Source organism: Taeniopygia guttata, chromosome 14, assembly GCF_048771995.1.
Source record: "Taeniopygia guttata chromosome 14, bTaeGut7.mat, whole genome shotgun sequence".
Taxonomy (NCBI): Eukaryota; Metazoa; Chordata; class Aves; order Passeriformes; family Estrildidae; genus Taeniopygia; species Taeniopygia guttata.
In genome coordinates this window covers 9,039,947-9,063,637 of record NC_133039.1, presented here as the reverse complement: position 1 = coordinate 9,063,637, position 23,691 = coordinate 9,039,947, and the positions used below count along the sequence as shown (strand labels likewise).

Sequence of the window (23,691 nt, the reverse complement as noted above, 5' to 3'; positions counted from 1 at the left end):
CCTTCTCCAAAACCTCAATTATACCAAACTTCCCCGCCTGATCAATTCTTCCATTAAGTAAGCTGAAAGACAGATGGTAATATGTGCTGATATAGGGGAAAATAACAATTATAGAGGATGACATTGTAGTATTCCTACAAATTATTCTTTTTGCTCAAATAGCAAAGGTCTAGTGAGTGTTGTTGATTAGGCTTCATAGCACATATATAGGACTGATCAATTATATAATAAATGTAAGTAGTCAAACACATTCAATTCCCTGCTGAATTTTGAATCAAAAATAATTACACTTCCTCTCTATTTTATTATTTTAAAATTAGCATTTAAGGAAACCCTGTCTGAAAGAAAATCAAAATTACCAATCAGTCAGAATGGTAAATTTTTTTAGCAGCATGAAACAAGCTTTTGTTTAAGAAGCACATACTTGCCTGTTTTGCATCCAGTGAATGAACATAGAGCATACAGTTTTTGCTGTAGACAAAGAGGACTTATAGGATTTATTTTCTTATACCGTGTTAGAAAAAGAAAGAAACAAACCCAAACAAAACTCCACCACACATCTGCTTCTTGAAAACAATATAAAAATTCTCTAGAGCTTCTGTAAAATGAGCATGGCAAGGAAAGAATGTGAAAAAAGAGTAATTTCTCAGGTATCTCAAGTACAGGGCCTGAATTTAATTAATTTTTGGCACAAATATCAAATTCTAGCAAGAGCTTTCTGTGAAGCTTACTCCAGAAAGGTGTCTCATTCCTAAATTCAGCACTGGGAAAAACGAAACAAAACCAAACAAACTACTAGAATCCAACAGATGTCTACATTTTTATTAAAATTTTAAGGTTTTTAGGAAATACTATAAAGGTAACAAATATGAAAAGAACCTGCATGAATTAAGAATTAATTGAAAAAAACAATTTCCTGCAACATTATGTAGAATCTGAAGCAGACGCTGAGCTACAGGACTTCCAGAGATGCCTTCTCACCTGAATGATGCTACTATTAGGAGATGGAATATCACAGTCAGTTGTGATACACATTTAAAATAAGGAAAATGACAACTGTTACTCATGGAAATAGAAGCTGAACTCCATACAATATAATGAGATTATATAATAAAACCAATTTCCAGAAAAACCTTTAATGAGGAATAATGTGCCAGACTTAACTGCTTGTCATGGGCTGGGGCTGTAGCTGAAGCAGGGCCATCCCTGAAGCCTTCCCCCTGGCTGGGGCCTCAATCAGAGATGGAGGCTGGGAGGTTTTCACCTTGTTTAGTTCTTCCTCCTCCTCAATGCTACAGCTGCTTCTCCTCCTCCTGCCCTCACTGATGCCCTGCTGCCAAATATTCTTCCTCATCCACTTCCTCCTGCTCCCTCTAGGAAGCTCTGTCCCTTACTAAATGGGCTGACTTCCAGTGGCTTTTTTTATGTCTAGGAGCTACTGGTGACTTGTGACATGTCACCAACTAAGCAGGAAGAAAAAGTAATGTAATATAGGAATATTCAAATTAGTTTTCACAAGCCGAAACAGGAGATATTTTTCCTCTCTCTAAGAAGCTTAAGGGAAATGATGGAATCATTTCAAGATGTACCACACATCAGTTCAGCCATCACTGAAGGGCTATGGCAGTGAAAGAAGTGCTGCAAAACACAATAACAGAAAATGCCAAATCCAAAAGTAATGTGGTTTAAGTAACACAGACAGTAGACAGAGGAGGCATATTAGGTCACAGAATCTACAGTAAACAGGGGGTATGTAGAAGTGTAAAATAAAGTAGAGACAAATTCTCATCCCCCATTTCCCCACACAGTGCATTTTCATCTTGTCTATCTGCTTTTCTTGCTACAAAGCCTGTACTTCATAATATGCTTTCCTCCAACATTGCTGAATATAGTCTAAGAATATGCAATCTGAGATTATCCAATTTCACAGTCAACGTCAATAAATTCCTTTGCCTTGCAAAGGGATGTAATAGTATTCCACACAGGAAAAAAAGAATCTCAATTAAAAAAACTTTAGTATTGCCAAGAAGCTACTGGCACAATATGTCCATGCAATTTGAGAAACGTTCAGTGACAAGAACAAAAGAAACAACAAAACCAAAACCAAACAAAAAAAAAAAAAAGAACAGCTGACAACATTAGGCTAGAGAGACTACTGAGTGTATTCTATCAGAACACTAGCAAATAGATTGAACCTGAGCCTGCTTCTTTTGGATCAATATAGAAACTGTTATGAAAGAGTTATTCAAGTATTTCACATGGAACAATGAGATTACCACTACTTGAAACTAAGCCCACCTAAGACTTCTTCCATTTTTTAAATAGAAAATGGGAAACTTGAGAAAATGTCTCACAGTAAACTAGCATTTTGTCTGGGAGGCCAGAGACTCTTGGGAGGGTCCAGGAGAACAGCTGAATAATTGCAGATTTCCAGAAGCCATAATTTCAGTTCTGACTAATGTGTCACTGAAATTTGTGTTCTCAAAGCCTTCAGGAAGCTATTTCTGTCAAATTCTTCAAAAGAGCTTTGGGGACACACATAAATATCAGCTCTCATAATCTGAAAAATATTCATTCATCAAATCACAACAGTCAGATTGTTACTGAATGATTTCCCTTGCCTTAAAATATTCAGAACATCACAACTGAGGAATATTTTCTACTCTGGTCATGTGATCAATTGTTTTCAAGGGAAACTGTGAGATTTCACTACTTCAAAATATCTGAAACTTAGTTTCCTCTTACTCACCTAGTGTATTATGCAGCACTCAAAAAGCAATTCCAAACTTTGTTACTTCAAATTGAGCTTGCTCAACTTTATTTATTATTAAACTATTTATTTTTTAAAATTACTACTCTTAGTATTGCAGCAGCATCACCTACAGCATACAAAGTGAACCAACAAAAAATTTAGAAGAAAATCCTATATTCCAAATAATGGGTTTCTTATGCAAAGTTTCTTATATTAGGATGCTAGAAAATGAGCTGCAATGAATCATTAAAGAAATGCCTCCATTTCCAAAGTAACTGGTGACACATGAATTTATCATGCCTCAGAAGCTTCCAATAGTGTTTTTATCACATGACAAGGCAAACTGAAGAGCAATCAACACAACACATCCATATAGCAATAAGAGGAATTACATAGATTTATTTTAAAATACCTCATTAGTCTAAGTGAGCACCTCTTCAGGTCTGGTTATAAAAGCTCCTTATCGATTCTTTAAAGAGGTATGTGCATGACAAATATCTGATTCACCCATATGTCACTGCAAATTCTAAAATTGTGGGGGAAGTGAGTCAAAGAAATATGAATATACAACTCCTATAACCTGAAACATGAATATTAAATGATGAAGTATTTGCATTGTCTCTGCTGCCTTACAGCACATGAATGTCAAACCCACTTATTCATCTCTCTCCCTCCCTCAAAGCAAGTAGTTTGGTTTGATATCATCAAAAGCAGAATTAGTAGTGTCCTAAAATACCTTTATTTTTAAGAAAGCTTTATATTTATCATTTTGAAATAGGCAACAAAAAGCTGAAAGGAATCTCAGCTGTGGTACTTAGTGATTGACACTAAACACACTCTGCTTGTGCATGCAGAAAACAAACACCTCTCTCTGGGTAAGGCAAATTATTTAACTCTTGGATTGTTTGTTGTTTACTATACACATGAATCACCTCCAAGATCTTACACATCATGGTTACTCTAGAGCTTATTTTGAATTGTAAGAAGCAAATCAAACTATTACAGCAGCATTTTCTTTCAAAAGTCTTTCTGAAGCTGAATCACATTTAGACAAGGAGAGGGTTAAAATTCTTTCAATGTCACTGCAGCACAAAGTCAAGCTGGAGACAACTCTATACTTGGACCAATGCTGTTTAACACCTCAACATCACCTGGATGCTGGGCCAGAGCACATCCTCAGCAAGGTCACAGACAACACAAAACTGCGGAGCAGAGACACTGCATGGCTGTGCTGCCACCCAGGGGGACAGGGACAGGCTGGAGAACTGGACTCAGAAAATGCCTGTGAAGTCCAACACGGGTAAATGCAGAGTCCTGAATTTGGAGAGAAATAGCTCAGGATACACAGGCAATGCTGGAGGGCTGGAAAACAGCTTTGTGGAGGAGGATCTGGGAGCCCAGGGGGACAGGCAGCTGAGCACAAGCCTTCAACACCCCCTCCATGGCAAAGCAAGCCAAGAGCAGCCTGGACCCCACTATAAACAGCACTGCCAATAGTGCTGCCCTAAAGGGACTGGGGAGTCTCCACCTGTGCAGATATTCAAAACCTGACTGGAAATAGTCCTGAAAAACCTGCTCCAGCTGACCCTCCTGGAGCTGTGGGAAAACAGCTGCACCACTTCAGAACTTGGTACTTGCTTGTTGATAACATTTAGCAACAGCTATTGCTTATGATATGATTTTTATTCTTAAGTAATTTCTGTTCTTCTGCAAACTTGGCTACTTGAAAATTACTTCCCTTCTATACAGACTCTGTTATTCCTTTGTTCCCCTGCAGTTACTTTTTGAGACATTTTCAGCATTTCTTACCGTGCCAAGGCTTGGACTTTTGTGGCATGTCTCTCTTCCTGCTCAGCCACCTTCCTCCTGCAGTTCTCCATCTCCTGCCTCAGTGCTGCAGAATGCTCCATCTCTGCATCCAGCAGATTCCGCAGGGATCTGCAAGAAGGCAACAGCCTCTCTTTAGGACACTGCACACTGTACCTGCTAATTAGAGTATACTCCAAGAATCACAGAGGAGTGATGAGTGATACCACTGATGTCATCCAAAAATTTCATTATTCAATTTAATAAATTCACCTGATTTGATTATACAAAGATATGAAAAGCTACAAGGAAAAAGCAGCTGCAAATGGGTAGTATTAATTTGTATTACTATCCTGTCAACAAAACACAACTTATTATGGGATCTATTGTATCAGCATGCAGAAAGAATGTGGTTTTTTAAAAAGCTGGTAGGCTGGTTTCAGTACTTCAGTGCAAGTCCAAACATCTTGGGAATAATCTATAAGTAATATATTTATAGCAAGACAGGCATGGCTCTTGTCTCTGCCAATTGCACTGCCAGAGACCTTTGTGTAAAAACCCTTGATGAGATAGCAAAGGTCAGCATGATGCATAATGGTAAAACCCAAAGCATCCTGGTCCTTCTGCCAAAAAAAGCCCACAAAGCTGAATGAGGCAATAACTTGCAATTATGGGAGTGGGAAGAACAGGAGAAAGAAAAATGGGTTCTGTTGGTAAGCTCAGCATTAAAATCCCAAAATACCTACAGAAAAATATGAATTACCAAAATAGTCCTACTAAAGCATTGAATACATTTGTATTTTCATTTATCTAACTATGTGTTTCAATAAACTAAACAAATACAAAGTACGTTTGATGGCATTTTATATAAGCAACTGATCATTTCTACATTTACAACATTACTGTGCCCCAAGACAGTCAGAAATGAAAGTCACTTTCATCATTATATTTTCACCCATCCTACATCACTTCTTCATCAGAGGGGAAAAACCAGAAATTTTCTGAATATTTACATTAGGAGAAACTTTTGCTCATTTGGAAAGCTATCTTAACAGAGCTTCAGAATCTCCTGGCTATAAGGTTTGGTTTTGAAAAAACTACAACTGCGAAGCTCCCCAGATACAAAGATTCAAACTGAAAGCAAAAAGTTGCCCTCAAAACACTACTCTTCAGTATCAACATTTAAAAAGTGAAGTATTAAGTTAACCTTTTACATAAAAAATAATATATACATCAAAATGTTTTCATAAATATTAAGCATGGCTTTGCAGAAAGGACAGCTTGTATTTGAGAACACTTTTTTTTTTTAATTACAGTCCCTCCTGACTAAAAAACACAAACTACCTATTCTGTTCTTCCAGCTCATCCTTTCTATTCATCATGGCCACGATAGCTTGACGAAGTTCATCTAAGAAGAAGAAACATAAAGGATTAATGTCTGTGTACATTTTTGCTCATTTCAGATCCAGAAGTAATGTATGCATGACTTCTGGATCTGAAATCCAAAAGCACACTTAAGATGATGCCAACACCATTTTCTATTCAGCAAAGCACGTAAAATGCTCTTAATCTCATCACTAATTTGAGCAATCTTTCAAAAGCGTTGTTATTTAACATCACATCAGAAGTATTGATCAAATCAAATTAGTGCTGTTTTGTTTTCACAGATGTAGGGCAGAAAGCACCTTTTCACCACATGCCTATTAATGAGACACACTGTTACTTGTTCAGTTTCTCCAAATTGCTTCTCCTCCTGGCTGTAAATCCTGTACCAGGAAATAAATGCTAAAGGGAGATGGGAGTAGAGATAATGTCATTGCTTCCTCATGTCATCGCTTCTCAAGCTCAGCCCTAAAGATAATGAGATTTCTGGACCTCATTATTTCCTATAAAATCCTTTCTATTTTTTTATAAATACTTTAAAAATACTTTCCATCATTAAATCAAGAATCATTTTTTTTAAAAAACAACCAACAGAATTTTAGAATTTTAAAATATTTCCTTGGGTTAGATTTAACACGATACCAGAACAGCCAAATACCATTCAGAAAAGTGTCAGCTTCAACAATTTAATTAACAATTTCACATATGTTAATCAATAATTTTATAAGCACTACAAGGATACAATTATATTAAACCATCCCTCCCAACATATAAGTGAAATTTTTATATATAATAAATCAGCCAACTCTGTTCTGCAAGTATTCAGTGCAGATGCCAGTAAATTTTGTGTGCTTTTACTGAAAATATACTAACAGAATTGGTATTACTTGATTTCTTCAAGTAAGCAAAGCCATTGGACAGCATTTTCCCCCTTTACATTCAGTACACAGAATTACCTATATCTTCCTTAATATCTTCTATAGTTACAGAAGTTTTTGCCAACTTAATAAAAATGTAACATTGTCCTATGGGCCAGACTGGGTCTGACAAACTCTAGTAGTGGATAAAATGTAAAAGATTTTATTATATCAACCAAATGCTGACAGTCAGTGCTGCAGACATCATTACTCCAGTCTGGCCTTAGTAATGTGCAGATAAATCTCACCCTTGCAGGACTGCAGGGTTCAGCAGAGTTCTCATAGCATTTGAAATCAGCCAATCCAAATTTCTTCATGCTAGATTTTTTTCCAAAACACTCCTCTGTCTTTGGCCAGGGAGAAAGTAGATGATCAGTCTTCTGCCCATTCCATAACTCTTATACTTTAAGAGCTAAATGGCATTAGCAAAAAACATTTCAGTAGGCCATTAGAGGGAGTTTGCACTTCATTAATTCAGCATACAAAGAATAATCACTTTTCTACAGTGACTTAGCATATTTTACGCAACCCTAAGGAAAAAAAAAATCCAAATCTTGTAGACAAACTGAAAGTGAAATAGTGAAATTTCTGGGTATTAAATACTAGCACAAGGGACCACAATCCATCAGCCTATCTGTGAAATAAACAATTGCTCTGTGGATGAGGTAAATGGAATAACCCACTGTTAAGAGCATCATACAAATAAACAACACAAGAAGAAGCTTTCTGTACAGTAACACACCATAACAAAATAACAATCTTAAACCATAATGTTGAATTCAGAATCCTCCTCAAGGACACATCATGCCAATGGCATTTTAAATATTTTAAGTGTGCCATTAAAATATGATAGTACACAATCAACAAGTAGTTGCTGTTACATCTCTAATGTGAATAAATTAAAGCTGTTGCTGCTCAGACACGGCTCTGCACTTGCACGGGGTGCCCACTCTGCAGCAATTGCCTGTGTGTGTACTCAGCATTTTAGTGTGTACTGATTTATTAGCATTTATACAGCTAAGCTATTATAAATTGGCTTCATTATTTCAATTTTACCAGCCTATTCAAACTGTAACTTTAACTTGCATAATAACTTAATCTTCTTTTCCTTATTCCACCCAGAATCTTCTGCATGAGTTGAGACCTGAAATCCCATCTTTTCTCACTCCCCTCTCCCACACACACAAGCAGAGCACAAAAGCAAGATCATGCTACAGACCATGGTTTGCACAGAAGAGGAAGAAAAAAAGTCTCTTGAAATAGAAGACTTTAAATTGCTTATTTATTTCCATTTGCCTCTTTTTTTGAGAGTCACGGAATTAACAATACTATAGAGAAACAACAGAGCCAGAAATTCCAAATTTCATTATCACTTATAGGGCAAAAATCGATGCTTAATTTAGGACCACAAATGCAAACACATTCTATAGTCTGTATTTCTTGCTAATTTAGCTCAGTTACAGGTACCAATGGAGGTGTGGATGAAAGCATCAACACAAACAACCAGCCCGGGCTAAGAGACCAGAATTCCAAGAAGGCTGGTCCAGCCCATGCCCACTTGAGCTGCAAGACTGCTCCATGGCTATAGCTCTGCTGTTTTTCTTGAATTGATGAGTATTAAGAAATCATATTTTCTATAAATTACTTAAAACAAACACAAGAATTGAACAGTTTATAGTCAACACTTCTTTAGCCTCTCTATCCACAATAAATACCAAAAAGTACATTATTTATGTAATTAAATTAGTAAACATTTACCAAGAAAAAAATCCAGAAACCTTTATGTCATGATCTTTTGAAGTAAGGAACTGAGTAGAACTAAAAGCAAACTATCCTATTTAATTCAGGTATAATATTTAAAACTTTCAAAAATTTTAATTTCTTACTTTCACTTACGCTTCCTGAAAAATTTCAGCAGCATGTCAGAGCAGTCAGCTGAACACAAAGGAAATCCAGTATCATACACTGCAGCAGGTTCCCTTCAAACCTGCCAGAACATCCCCAGTTCATGAGCATTTGTCTGTTACACTTGCCTCAAGATGAGTGTATGATCATAACCTAATTTTTCCAGCAGTCTTATGTCTCATACATTGTGTGGGTTAGAAAAGCGAATAAATTTTAAAAAAATGTCAGGGTTGTAGCAGCAATCATAAATTTGGCATTTTCTGACTTTGGAACTGTGTAACCTCAATCTTTCTCCCCCCTTCTTTTTTTTTTTTTTTTTTTTCCTTCTTTTCTGTTTTAATAAAACAGTGGGAGGATGGCCACGTATTCCTACTTCAGAAAAGTGTTTGATATTAGACTTTATGTCCTATTTCTGAGCTGTTTTGTGCTTGATGACATTTATGTTTTGTAAAATAATATTAATGAAAGGCAATACACTGCTGTTATTAAGGATCAGCATTCAACACCAACATATCTAAAAGTGAAATGATAACCTGAGTTCCATAAAGACAGAGGTAAGATGATAACTAGTGAAGTTTTTCCTAAGAGGTAGTTTTGCAACAACTTTTTAAAAAAGAATTCCCACGTAGAAAAGAATAATTCCAAACCACTCTTTATCAGCAAAAAAAGAAAACATAATATAAAAATCAAGGAATGCACTAATTCATTTTTTCATATTAAACCTCACTTTTTCAAACACTAGCAATATTCTTTTATTACTGAAATTAATCTGTGGTGCCTAATTACTCATGAAGTGAGTATTTGCTCTAAAACATTTTTTAATTCCATTCCATACTTCATGCAAAATCTAGCTTCTAGAAAGCTTTCATAGGGTCACAGAGCATGAGATACATAATGCTTTGAGAAACACCTGCCAGTTTCCAGCAACCTCCAGAAAAGTCATAAGTTTCACAACTCTTGTGCTATTTAGCCAAAGATTGGAGCAGAATGATTTGCAATCACCTGTTGTGAAGAATGAGCTGTAAGTGAAACCATCCCTCAGAGTACACAAGGTCATGCAGCCTCCTCTGCATTCCTGCAGATAGAGTATCAGGGTGGGCTGGGAGAAGTTTACAGAATTATTTTTTTTTTTAAATTTTCATGAGTGAAAATTTACACAGATATTTTCAGAGACAAATAAGACTTCCAGCAGACTAGTTACATCTTAAATCAGAAGTCTGACCTTTAAAGACATAAAGAGCTTGATGCTCCCTAAGCTGCCTACATGAACACTGAGTTTTAAGGCTTAATTTAGTGCTCAAAAACCTTGTAAATATTATCCTGTCATGTCACTATTCACAGGGCAAATTTTAGTAGGAAACAAATTGTGTTGGCCTTCTACTGCACAGAAGAGTCCAGGTGAAAACCAAGTCTGTAAACTGCAGCTTTCCTGTCCCTGTTGAAATGCAAACACCCTCCCTTCACAGCTGTGCTTTCAAAGAAAACACAAGAATTTAGTACCTTCCAGTGACCTGTGGCAACTGGGCTACAGAACAGGTCAGCAGCTATTCAGAGGACACAGAAAGTACAAAAACATACACCTTATTCACTTACACAACCAGGATAAAAATATAACATGGAGGCTTGATTACTCAGTAAAGTTCTTCTGTGATCATGAAAAGCTCAGGGATTTCTCAAGAATATATGAAAAAGAATGGAATGATGTACAATGTTACAACCTTTCCTAACCTTTGTGGTGAAGCCCAGTTTTAAAAACTGAAGAAAATTATGGTGAAAAAATGAAATTACCAATTATTTCCTAAAAATAGTACTATAATAAAAGAACCTCATAAAGAAGAACACAAGTCGTGTCCTAAAATGAAGGTTTTGCAGCTTATTCTTTTTTCTACTGCAAAAACAAAATGGAGAGACTTGTGCTGGTAGAACAGATTGTTTTGGTGAAAAACAATGCTGAAAATACAATCTTCCAATAGCTACTCTTGAAACAGTGTTGTTTGTGATTCAAGTACAATGAGATAAAGAACAACTTTTTTAAAAACTGAAATTACATAGTAGAGTAGATGCATAAATAGAAAACTTCTGACCAGCTTAACTCTTTATAAACTTGGTTATGACAAAACAATCTGCAAAGCGGGGCCAGCTTTCAAATTACGCCTGACATAAATAGCAAAGCTCTGTGGATTTCTCTTCAGTGGCATTAGCATTTTTTGAGATATATCTGTGGCTAAGTTAACCTATACCTTACAAATGCATGGAACATAATTCAGGAAAATAATTTTAAATGGCAGAAATTTGAAATTACAGCTTCTCCTAACTTTCTAGCCTGCATATCAAAAGTAGTAAGAAAAGTTTAGTACTATACTAATAGGTTGGAACAAAAACAGGAATATCATATAATTTTTTAAAAATCCATTTCAGGCTTTGTCTTCAAAAGTAAGAGACACAAAAATCCAGTCACTGGAGACCTTGCAGCTTTTCTCACTGCACTACTGCATTCCATTTTTCTTGCCTGATGTGTTAGAATCAGTTGCTATGCAACCAAGCTATAAGCCTCTGCATTTAATAATTCTTCTGCTAATTGCAATAGAGAGAGTGTCAGTGTCTGACTTTGTCATAGCACTGAATTCCTCCTGTAGAGAATCTACAACCAATAACAGCAAACTTGAAAAAAGCATTTTTATTCAACATATCCAGGATCATCATTATAAAGGTAATCACTAATTCTATAAATGTATAGTCAGCTGAATTTTAATTATAACTATGATTATTTACTAGGTGTTCTACTGGCTTTATAGATGGGTTTGACATGCTTCCCACCCTTCCTTTCACCAAAGCCTCCTCTGAATTGGGAAACTAATGATAGTGTGCATGCTTCTGTTGATCCTGTGTTTTCGTTTCATTTACAAATTGCTAAGTATTGAGAACTGAAAACCTTCAGATTTTCTTTCTATTTTATAGCTCTTACCTACACTGGGAAATAACTGAGCAACTGAAGGAGACCAACTGCGGCCCCTGCTGGTACCTGACTCTCCTACAAACAGCAGAACCAACAGAGTGCAGGGGCACAGAAAACTGCCCTGTGTAATTCTCTTGAGATATAAATAACAACAACAGGATGTTGTAGGAATAACATTCACAGAGAATATCTAGTGACCAAAGTACCACTGTAGCTAATAACAGTAAGTCAATTACACACTTCAATTATGGCCCCCAGAAGTCTCAAACTAGTTTGCCACTTCATGATGTACTTTGCAAGAACTATTTTTCAGCTTTGAAAAGCTCAGTCCAGGAGACCAGTGCCAGAGCCTGAAACACTGCCCAGTGAAATTGCTTGTTTTATCTCCTTTAACACACGTTGATACAGCATTTGAATATAACTTTGGAAAATTAGATTAGAATATCTTAAGATTTCATTCATTTTGATGATTGCATGAATCAATTGCAGAAAAGAATCCTGGCTGCATCACTTCTGACTTCCCAAATGTCATAATTTAAAACTTGTACATATTGAAATTTATAAGAGGAAACAAACACACACCCAAGAGCTTTAGGAACAAAGCCAATTTAGTTAAAGAACATTCTGTACACTGAGGAACATAAATACATACTAGCTTACAAGCTTAGACATTCAGTTTAAGAACTAAGTCTTTGTTCTACAAGTGTACACAAAGAAAAAAGATCAAATATGTGATAAACCAACTGCCTGTGCTCCTATTAATCTACCTCTGCAGCAAAGACTGTTTTATCCTGTCTAGCTCTGCTCTTAATACCACTGAAACATGACTGTCCTCTCCCTTAATCTTAACTCAAGTTTTTGTGAAAGTCCACATTTGTGTTTGGAGCAGATTTTCTTACCAAAACCACGTAAAGAGTGAGGTTTATTTGTTTCTGACTAGCCATTAATGAAAACAGGCCAAATAAGCAAGACTACATCAGAACCAACCCTCAGTGCATTCAGAATTTGTAGAAATTTCACTATATTAATCAAATCATTATTTTTATTTAACTACTGAAGCCACATTTAATATAAGGATATATCAGCTGCAATGAAGCATAACCTGCCAATACAAACATCATTTCAAAGCAGTTATTACTAACATGACTAGCACATCAGAAACTAAGTGCTCCAAGACTCTCTAAGCAGATTTTATTGAAACAAAAATAGAAAGTGTTACAAAACTTTCAAAGTTATTTCCATCAATCTAGATACATCAAGGAAGTACTTACTAATTGTCATGGATTCTGGCACAGTGGCTGAAGGCAACACACTGCTTAAAGTATTCACTTGAGCTGGAGGACTGACTTCCATTCTAGTCATAAAAGCACAGTAAAATCAATATATGAAAACAAAAACCTGAATTCAAAACTTAAGAGAAAAGCATTCCAGAAACTAGAATTCTTATCCTATTCACCCATATTTAATCAAAATATGTTGAACAATCCTTTAATGTATCTCCTAGGAGTCTGATTTAAGCAGACACACGAAAATTCTGAATTCAAAGGCCATGGAGAATATAGTAAAAAAATAACATAAAAAACAACATAAAACCTATTTTCAAAACCAAGAAACCAAATCAGTTATTCGACATGACTAAGTGACTTCAAGATAATTAGGAAAGTTCAGTGTATGAAACTATGCAAAAAAGGCATTTGTAGGTTTTTTGCATTTGTCTTTCCAAACATATGCAGAAGTATCCTGATGAGTAGTTGGTTTTCCAGTACTAAGTGTATTAGTTAACAATAAGTTAGCAACTACAGGGTGAAGGTTTTTTTCTTTTAGGACAAACATATTCGGCACATACCCGTAAGGAAGATCAGATCTCCTTGGAACCAGTTCTACCGGATGAACAGCATGCTCATGCCCCTCTCCATTCTCCAAGTTATCTAAAGTAGAATGCACAAGCATTAGCTTCCTTTAGGTTACACTACTCAAAAATAAAACAAAAACAAAAATCCAGAAGTTAGGTAATTACCTTTTTAAACAGAAACACTCAACTTGCTAAAGCTTTTAAACACTTTTAATTCTGTCTCCAAAGTTGGCTTCTGCAAATTGACCCTGAATGCCAGCTGGATTGTAAATGCTCTTAGGAACACAGCCATCATAAAGAAATTAGTATTGCACAATTCCTAAATGATACTTGATATGTACAGAGTCACAAAGCTATGAGGAGACTTCTTCCTGAAGTTTTTGCGCAAGCCCCTGGAATTGAAGCACCTCATGACACCTCATGCTCACTACAAATCTGGTTGTGACTTGCAGGAGAAGAATTTGCGGTTAGTCCTCAGCACGTGAAACCTTGCAAAAACATGAGAGCTTTCTGTATTCCCAACAGAGCACCATGGCTTTTCTCTGGCTCCTTACATCCCTGTACCAACCATCAGAAATCAGAGAGATGAGATATTGTTTAAAAAGCATGAATAATGTGCATCTGTCCACAGATCCACAACTGTCGGCAGCAAAACATCCACATCACTAAGCCTGTCATTGAGGAAGCTCAGGTGGAAACAAACAAAAATCATATTTTATTGATGTGGTCTGCATCTCACTGTGTAAGAGCTACAAAGATACTGTAAGACAATCCTAAATGCAAGAGATTTAAAAAGCAGAAATTCTAGAAAATAAGTTAATGGGAAATAAAGTTATGTCAGAAAGTCTATGGAGGAGAAAAATTATTTTTGAAGCTGTTGAGTTTACTGAAGCTCAGTTCCTAAAATACATACTCCATTTTTGTTCCAAACAACTGCATTTTGACAGAGGCTTTCTCATTTCTAGTTACATGGAGATATGATATGCCCTGACACATCCCTAGAGCACTGCAACAGATTAATACTGAAAACACATATTAACATACAACACTACAGATTATGCTATTTCAAATATATATGTGTGTGTGTTATTTATTGGTATTAAGACTTATAAACCAAAATATTGGGTTAAACTGTGTATTTTACAAGAGCTCATTAAACTCATGTTTTAACAAAAATATCAGGATAGTAATGAGCTTGTCAGTTAGTGGGCTAGACTGTCCTCAGAATAAGCTAATGCATGATCCTTTTGACATCATTCATCCAGCACAAGTGCAACTCCCAAAGTCAAGCAAACAAGTGCCTAAGGCAGCTTTCAATCTTAGCAAATTGTCAGTGTGGCTGAGGAGAGGGTGCCTGGATCCGTGTGTATGACTGTCCCTGACTGGCTGGCACTTGGGCTGTGCAATGGGCACTCTGCACACTCCATCAGCTCCTCCTGTTCAGAGAGGTGGGAGCAGGAGAGCAGAGAGTGGGGTCTGGGGGGCTTTCCTAGCACTGATGAACTGACTCTCTTACCAACCCAGTGCTGAATCACTCTCACTCCCATGACAGACCACAAAGACTAAAAATATCTGTCCTGCGCCCAGAAGGGATCTGAATGGGCCTGTTGATCATCTCCAGGAGGCTGAGCATTGCATTTAAAACAATTCTGAGATGAAGCAACACAAAACAAGGGGCTTTGGTGTCTTCTTAGTAAGAGTAAGCCCCTGGGACAGTTACGGATAAGATGCATACAGATATATACAGATGTCCTCTTTGGTCATCTGCTTCCAGAACTAAGTCTTGGCTTGCACTCATGATTTTTGATTTCAGATTACAAAACCCCAGCTCATGCTCCTGATGCCTTGTGACATCTACTGACAGCAACTGTGAGCTCCCATTCCACACACCACCCCCTATAGACAGGAATGGATTCTTGTATTCCAGATTTCAACTCCCCAACAGTTTCTGTTTTATATTTAGGACATCACAATGCCACAAACTACTCAATGTTTTCTAAATCCATCACTTTGTAAATTGAAAAATATGGCAGCACAAGAAAAAATTTTAAATGTCCTTTCTTTTTTTCTTTTAACCACTGGCATTTCTTACAAGGTACATATTTTAAAATACAGTAGAGGGCAGTGCAGCATTATCTTATGATTCACAATTTGTCACTGAACTTACACAACTGAATTACACTTTTTCACAGGCCTTCAATCAACAATCCATTTAAACTCTTGGATGTATAATGTGTATGCAAAAAATACAAAATATTATTTGAATACCACTTTTTAATTTTTTTAAATACTTACGGACATGAGTATACCCAAAGTTCAGTGCTTTATGAACAGCTAGAAAAATACCAGCAGGGTGAATGGGAGGGCTGGTGGACCTTTTTGTTTGTTTTTGGTACTAATACAGATACTGTAAAAGCACCAGGTCTTCTTTTTCATTCCTTTATTCATTTCTATTGCTTGCTTCAAATGATGCAAGGGGCACATCATTCTTGAAGTGCCCCTCACTGCATACAATACTGCAGCTGAGGCCACAGCACAGCCAATGAGGCTTACATTTACAAATGACACACTCATTTATGCACAGCTCTGTTAATTCACTATCAGCTTGTAACCTGCAGAAAACAATTTGAGGATACTGGCACATGAAAAATTAGATGTGAGCTGGTAACTGGTGCTCACAGCTCAGAAAGCCAGTCTTAGAATAAATGATCTCTGCAGATCCCTTCCAACCCAAATCATTCTACCATTCCCATATCCTGTTCTGAGCAACTATTTCCTAGTCAATCACTTCTTATCCTTATTTCAACAATTAACAGCTTCAATTGAACTGCTTCCGGCTGCTCTCTAATCTCTCAAGATTAATTTGAATTCAACTTCTCAAACACACTTGGAGCCTCTTGCAGCTTAGAGGTATCTAGAAAACGGATATGGACACTTTTTATACTGCTATCCTAAACTTCAATAAAATACAAGACCACAGCTTAATCCCAATGAAACTCTGGTTTATTTTGACATTGATAACTCTCCTTTAACTAAGTAACTACTCAAATTGAGAACTCTGATTCAGAACTAGAATAAATTTGAACTTTTTATCCCAGTTATGCAATATCTCCTGGGATTTCTTACCATTGTCCCATGCTAGAATAAAGGTTGCTGGAATTCTGTGAATTCAAATGCCCACCTGTTTGGGAGTAAGAGCCAACAGCACTGACAGGAAACAGAACATCTGAGTCATCATTCAGGACCTGCAGAGGACTCCAACTGCATATCTGAGAATTGCATGTGACTATTTCATGAGGCCTATTTAGAACAAACAAACAAACAAACCAATCTATTTATACAGCCAGTATTACTGTTCATAATGCTTGTATTTCTTTCAGAGATATCACTGCAAGAAAAACCTTTATTTCAATCTACCTGCCAATTTCTTGGTTAGCCATACATTAATTCATTAAAGACCAGACATTCCAAAGAAAATGAGACAAGCAGTGCTTGTCTTTTTCTCCCAACAAATTTCTGTCAGAAATAAAGAAAGCATATCAGTATCTAAAATTATTCTTTCTCTCAGTTTTGTCCTGCCTTGTTGAACTGTCTACACTCTGATGTAACAAGTTTACTCTGTTTAAAGCACACATTTTTATTGAGAAGCAAAAATAGCATTGTTATCATGCTAAGAATAAAGAAACATCAAGTAGGCCAGAACTATATCCTGGCTATATCATGCCACAGTTTTAACAGTTGAGAACTTCAAGGAGAACAAGAAGTGTGAAATCTCAAAATTTGGGGTTTCAGTGAAACTTAGAAGCAAAATAACATTACTGCAGTGGCGCACATTGTTTGAACAGTAAAAAGGAAAAAAAAAAAGAATTAAAAAAAAGGGAAAAAAGTGGGGGAGGAGGAATAGGGAGAGAGGAAAAAAAAAAAGAGAAAATCTATAGTTCAGTTCAACACATGAATTTGCAGTACCCATAAAATAAAAGGAGGAGTAGAGGGGAAGCATGGAAAGCTTACCACTATCTCCTGCACCAATACTTACTTTTCAGAAGCTTCAGTTCCACCTTCTGTGCCTTTATTTCCTAATGATTTTCCATACAGCTCATCCTCATCTACATCTTCATCATCAATGCTCTTCACATCCAGTTTATGGTATTCATACTCTCCATTCATGAATACTGAATTGTTCTTCCACGAATGGTTACTTTCACTCCCATTCAGATTTTTTCCCAGAGTGCTTTCAGATGAAGACAATGCAAGAACTGAAGATCTGTCTACACTCTCCTCTGAACTTTCTCCTGTAATCAGAGTCTTTGTGCAATCCCCCAAGTTTTGCTCATCTTCCTCTTCATCAAATGAGATAATATTAGTAACTCTCTTCTTCTTTTTTCGATCTTTTTTGCATTTCAAATCTGGTAGTAATACAAAGTTTTTACACAGTTTAGAAAAGAGAAATAATATATGAACCTGTTTTTTTCTTAAAAGAGCCCATGTACTAAATTACTCTAGTAAAAAAAAACCACTCAGATCTACCTGGCATTCATTATCTTTCCATACACATGAGCTTTGAAATCTCTAATTACCAGCTTTATTTTATGTGTCTTACATAATTCAGATTTTAGAAGATATTCCGGAGATGCATTCATAACATGTTTCAATTGAAACTGGGAAAAAAGTTCTACAAACCCATTAAATTAAATTTAAAATAATAAGTTAGCCTTCCTTTCACTTCCTCCTATGGATTACACCTAGTATATAATGCAGAGCAGGTCTGCACAACAGAGAAACCATGAAGTATAGAGGAAAAACTGGGAAGAACAAACTTGCAACACAAACAAAATCCACAACCTCCAACCAAATAGTTTTGTCTATACTCTAAAAATTGAATAATCAGCTTTCAGCTAATTAGCTCTTGTTCCAGAAATACACTGAAATTCTCTCTGATTACACCAGATGTATTCAGTGACAGCACTTATTTTTACACCATCACCTATTCTCACTGAATCTGATCTGCATGTTAAGCTAAATGCAAAGCTGAAGCACTCCAAGAAATATCAGAAATCTGCTCACCAAGACACCTCACACTGGGACCAAATTGCTTTGTTTAATTCAAGTCCAGCTGTTACATATCCACAAAGAACACTAACATACTTTTAAAAGGATGTTAAAACCCATTCTGGTTGCAAATAGAATTACAACAGAGAACACAGATTTAAATGGAAACATCTGACTTGAGCTAATATTCCACATATAATTGCATTTGAACAAACTCAATTTTTTTAAAGTGATATTTTATTGGAAGGTGTACCTTTCATGTTCTGTATACACATGTGCTGTGCACATCAGGTACATCATGTTCTGGAGTCATATGCACCATATGGTCAATTACTAAATTCTTTCTTCTTGCAAGGCTATTCTATACTAACAAAGTTATCCCTACGATTTTAATCTCATTTAAGTCTATACAACAAAAGCTTTACCACAAGTTTGTTCTAAAAACTGTGTTTTAAGACAAAGTCTATTTTAAATGCCAATAAAAAAATGTATTTTATCTCAACTTCTGTTCCTACCAGATTCTTATGTGGGGTTTCTGCTTTTTTCTCATAACCAAAACAATTTATTGCCTAAACTCAAACCTTGTCTCTTAATTGAAAAGCACATAAATCTTCCTGCTGTTTTGTATTTTTACAAAGCAAAACGAACTTTTAGCTCAACTTCCAGAAACAAAGATAATAAAACATTACTTTGTTAATTTTGGAACAAAAAATACATAACGAAAACCACATTTTCCTTGACTGATTTCAAATAATAAGAGATTAAGACTTTGAGTCTTTGTTAGTAACATCATACAAGCTGGTTGTAATACTAAGAACTCAAAAGGTGAAGAGTGTATTTTGATCAAGGTCAAAAACTCAAAAGGTCAAGAGTAAATTTTCATTTTGGCAATTATCTGGTTTGCATATGAATTCACACTGTAAACACAGTCACTACTTGAAGCAGATTACAAGCTGATATTTGTATCAGATATTTAACAAAAGATTTAAGTCACTCTATGTCTGACTAGCAAGGTGGCACAACATTAGAAATGAAAAATCATTACATCACAAACTTCAAAGCATAATTTTATGAACAAGAAACCGAAATTCAGGTCACAAGCAAAGCGCTACCAATAAAACAGCTTAGCCTCCCTCTCACAGTGATACAAGAATGCTGAAATACACATTACTATCCAGTATTCACATACAATATTTCCAATTTCATGCTTTTTAATTACACACTCAACTGGTTTGTATGCACAGTGCACTTAATTTTAAGACTTCTGCTCTATAATAGTATGTTAAAAGTAAATTAAAAAGTTATTTAAACATACTTAAATATTTCCTAAGTTTCTGAGTGGCACTAATATTCATAAAAGCTTACCAGCATTTACATTCCTGGACAGAACAGGCAGTGGGTCAGAGTCCTGGTCAGGTTTTATGAGAATGGAGACTGCAGATGAGGCAGTGATCTCCCGCAGGAGGCTGCTGACACCCTGAGTGGACTCCTTCAATAAGGAAGTTACATTTTGTGTGGATTCCTTTAACAAATCTGACACAGTGGGTGTGCATTTGCTCTGCCCATTTAAGTCCTTATTATCAATGTTGATAGCAAAAAGAATGGAGTTCAGACCTTCAGATAAAAGGGGAAAAAGAGACCAGAAATGCACCATATATTTCACATGCAATTAAGAACATAGAAGCTAAGATTAATGAAACTGTGACATGAAAAACATTTTTCCCAAAAATCTCCCACAGTTCCCAGTGCATGAATTCTTATACTTTCATATACCATTCATTCCTTTCTAGATTATATTCAAGATGATGCAATCAGTTCTGAATTCTTCTTGATGGCTGTTCAGCTGCACATTAAAGAATCAAAAAGTACTGTGAATCCACTTATTTATAACCTTTAATTTAAACCCATTTTACTGCAACTTTACTATTTGTTGGTCCCTATATTCTATTAGCAAAAATACCCAAGAACCTTGTCTTGCAGAATGAAGCATGTGACCAGGTATCTGAAAAAAGGTCTATAAAAGGTAATAATACATCACTTCTGTGGATGAACTCCAGAGAAGTAAATTATTAGTTATCATTCCTTACTCTTACTCTCCTTACCTTATTTTGATCTTACTATAAAATTCCATCATTACTCTTGCCTAGACAGGAATAACCCACTTTGCTTCTCTAAATAGCACTGGTTTTAAGTTAGCCTTGACTGCTGAAGAGTTAAAAAAATTTATGAAAAATTTATTTTAAAATTTATGGAAAAAAATTTAATTGTAGGAACGCCAGATCCAGGATTTTAACAATCCATCAATTCATAGCATAAACTGGCATAATAGCTTGACTGCTCACCCTGGCTGTGCCTCTGACACACATTCTCCACATAAACAGAATGTATTAGAGAAATACTCCTCACAAGCAGAAACAAATGCAATATCCCAAAATGCAATAGTTTTCCAAGAGCAGTTATACTGAAGAGAAAGCCTTACCAGCTGCCATCGTAGGGATCATGCTAGAACGTTCTTCATCCATCATAAAAGACCAGTCTTCATAGAAGACACTGTAATTTAAAAGAGGAAAAAAAAGGACATGCAGCGCTATAGTCATATATTCTTCACTTCTGAAAGACATAAAAGCTCTGAAGAATAAGTAGGAGCACCCCAAAGGATGAAATTTTATGTCACAGCTGTAGATTCTGAAATTGGTAACTGTTCAGATGGTTCTAAAAAGACAAGCTAAGGAGTATTTTTTCTTTAACTTTAGCTCTGCACTTTTTTAGGAGAAAAAAAAGCTACTCAAGGTCTGGGGGTTTACTCTGCATTAGCAATCACAGCATATCTCTACCTATTGCTATACATGTTATGTATAAGCTTAGAACACATGAATACAAACAAAACAAAAAGGTTCCTTTTGTCTTGATCAACCTGCTCTGGTGGAAGGGGTTCCTGCCCATGGCAGGAGGATTGGATTACACAATCTTTAAGGGTCCTTTCTAACCCAAATCCTAATATTCTATGGTTCTGTGACCTGTTTCAATATCCAAACCCACAGCAATTACCCTAAAGAGTTAGGGTGAACTATGAATTTCGATGTAAAAAACCTGTATTTCTTCACAGTGAACACATAAATTTAGTAGTTCTAAACCTGGTTCTTTCTAGTAGCAGAATGCTGTATTTTTACTATCAACATTCTGTTAATTAAACAACAAAACAGATAGTAAGAAAATCCTCAATCTATATATTAAACAACTCTGACAGATTCATTTAAAAGTTTCCAAAACATATAACTGGGGATGTAAACTGATCCTGTAAATCCTATTGGAATTCAGGTAACACTTGAGTCTTAAAAAATCTGGAATAAACCTTTCTAGAAATAGCATTACAATGCAGTGTGCTGGTAATCCTGATACTGTGCAAGTATTGCTATTAGAGACTAATTAGTGACATAGCAATCCAAGTCACTAATTTCCTAGTGGTTTTCAGACCTTTGTCTTATTTAATTAGTCTTTATTTGATTTCTCCAAAATCTTTTTAGCAAGAAAGCTACAGATGACTGAAACAAACTAGAAATGAAAAGGAAGTACTAATGAACTCAGCTCGGGCACTAATCTTATCCACTAGATCCATTAACCAATGCAAATTAATAAAATGCCCTTCTGCTGAATCCACTGGACTTGATCAACTGGTTTGAGCAAGCTCAACAGTTACTGATTAAAAAAGGAAAACTCAAGTTTTCATAAAGAAAAGAAGTTGAAGCCATATGAGAAAAAGGCAGGACTTCACAACGTGTAGTAAGTTATTCTTAGTAACTGTAACAAAATATTCACAAACTGCTAGTAACCACTTCCCAGTGATCTGCAGCTGCAGCTCCCCACTGCTGCACTGCTGGAGCTCTGCAATTACAGGCTCTCCAAAAGGTAACAGGCAATTACCACTGATGAATTGAGATCAGACACGGCTGCAATTGTGTGCTACTTTAGTGGAATGAGAGAGGCACCTTAAAGCATGGTGTCCAGGTTGCAGTGAGGAAAACTGTTGAAAAGACAGGGAAGGGATTTAGACAAGAGGTCACAGGTTGATATAGGCACAAACCACTACCTTAATGGCTGACAAAAATTTTTAAAAATTATGCTAAATGACTTGACAGGTATAGCAATTAATATGGGGTACTACTACAGCTGTGGCTTTTGGTTGGTTGCCTGGAGTTTCAGACATTGTCAGTCCACTTCCTGCACTACAAAGGTATCAGATACAGTACCTGAGGCGGTTCTTATCTGCAAGCAGCATGTGAACATATCTTTCCAGGGAATGTTCATTCAAAGCACAGCGCAGCCAGGCCCGGCCTCTGCCAATGTCTGTGGTGATGGCCTTCAGAGAGTAGAAGCGCTGCAGCTCGTGTCTGTTCAGCACTTCCTTCACGTAATACCAGAACACTGGCTCTGGGATTTAATGATTAATAATAACAATAATGACAACCACCCTACCAAGAAAACCACTAAACTCATACCTGAATACATTTACATGTAAATTTATAAAACAAACAGGTAACAATATAACTTTGAACAAAGGTGAATCATTTACTCTCCTCGTGCAACCCACCAGTTAAATAAGTTATTTATTCCTACAGAACTCAGGCTATTTAAGCACTTAGAACTTTTCACTTCATTGAAAAAGCCACACAAATTAAAGGATTCAATCCAACACTTTTGCATAGAATTCACATTTAAAAGCACATTTAATCTAGTATTTTATCCACAGGTTCATATGTTCAACTAGAAACATATTATGGGAGGGAAAAGATTTCTTTAGAACTCTATGTTACTGCTGATGCGAAATGTCGGAAGGCAGGTCCAAAGGAACAGGTAGCTTCAGAATTTGCAGATGTGCAAACAATAAATTCACATTACTTTAGAAAACAGAAGTGTTGCATTTAAACAGCAAAAATATCTCTTTCAACTAAAACATTTTCTGTGCACTTTTCCCAAATATTGATTAAAACTCATCAGTATCTTAATATAGTTCTGATTAAAGAAAAGAAACATCATGGTGAAGAGAAAAATAAAGGAATCTTCTCTTTCAATG

At 36.1% G+C, this 23,691-nt stretch overlaps 1 protein-coding gene across 3 annotated transcripts in view; it reads right to left on the bottom strand.

The window, feature by feature from the left end:
- Positions 1–23,691, bottom strand: part of SNX29 (sorting nexin 29) — a 103,175-nt gene that overhangs the window by 71,409 nt on the left and 8,075 nt on the right. For all 3 annotated transcript variants that reach the window (XM_030284399.4, XM_030284400.4, XM_072935774.1), the window contains exons 5-13: positions 22,868–23,048; positions 21,100–21,170; positions 19,986–20,234; positions 17,608–17,977; positions 16,753–16,871; positions 13,566–13,647; positions 12,991–13,073; positions 5,903–5,966; positions 4,562–4,690 (exon numbers count right to left, since the gene is read on the bottom strand). In XM_030284399.4, the coding sequence (XP_030140259.2) occupies positions 4,562–4,690; positions 5,903–5,966; positions 12,991–13,073; positions 13,566–13,647; positions 16,753–16,871; positions 17,608–17,977; positions 19,986–20,234; positions 21,100–21,170; positions 22,868–23,048 (1,348 nt within the window). The remainder of the gene's footprint in view (positions 1–4,561; positions 4,691–5,902; positions 5,967–12,990; positions 13,074–13,565; positions 13,648–16,752; positions 16,872–17,607; positions 17,978–19,985; positions 20,235–21,099; positions 21,171–22,867; positions 23,049–23,691) is intronic.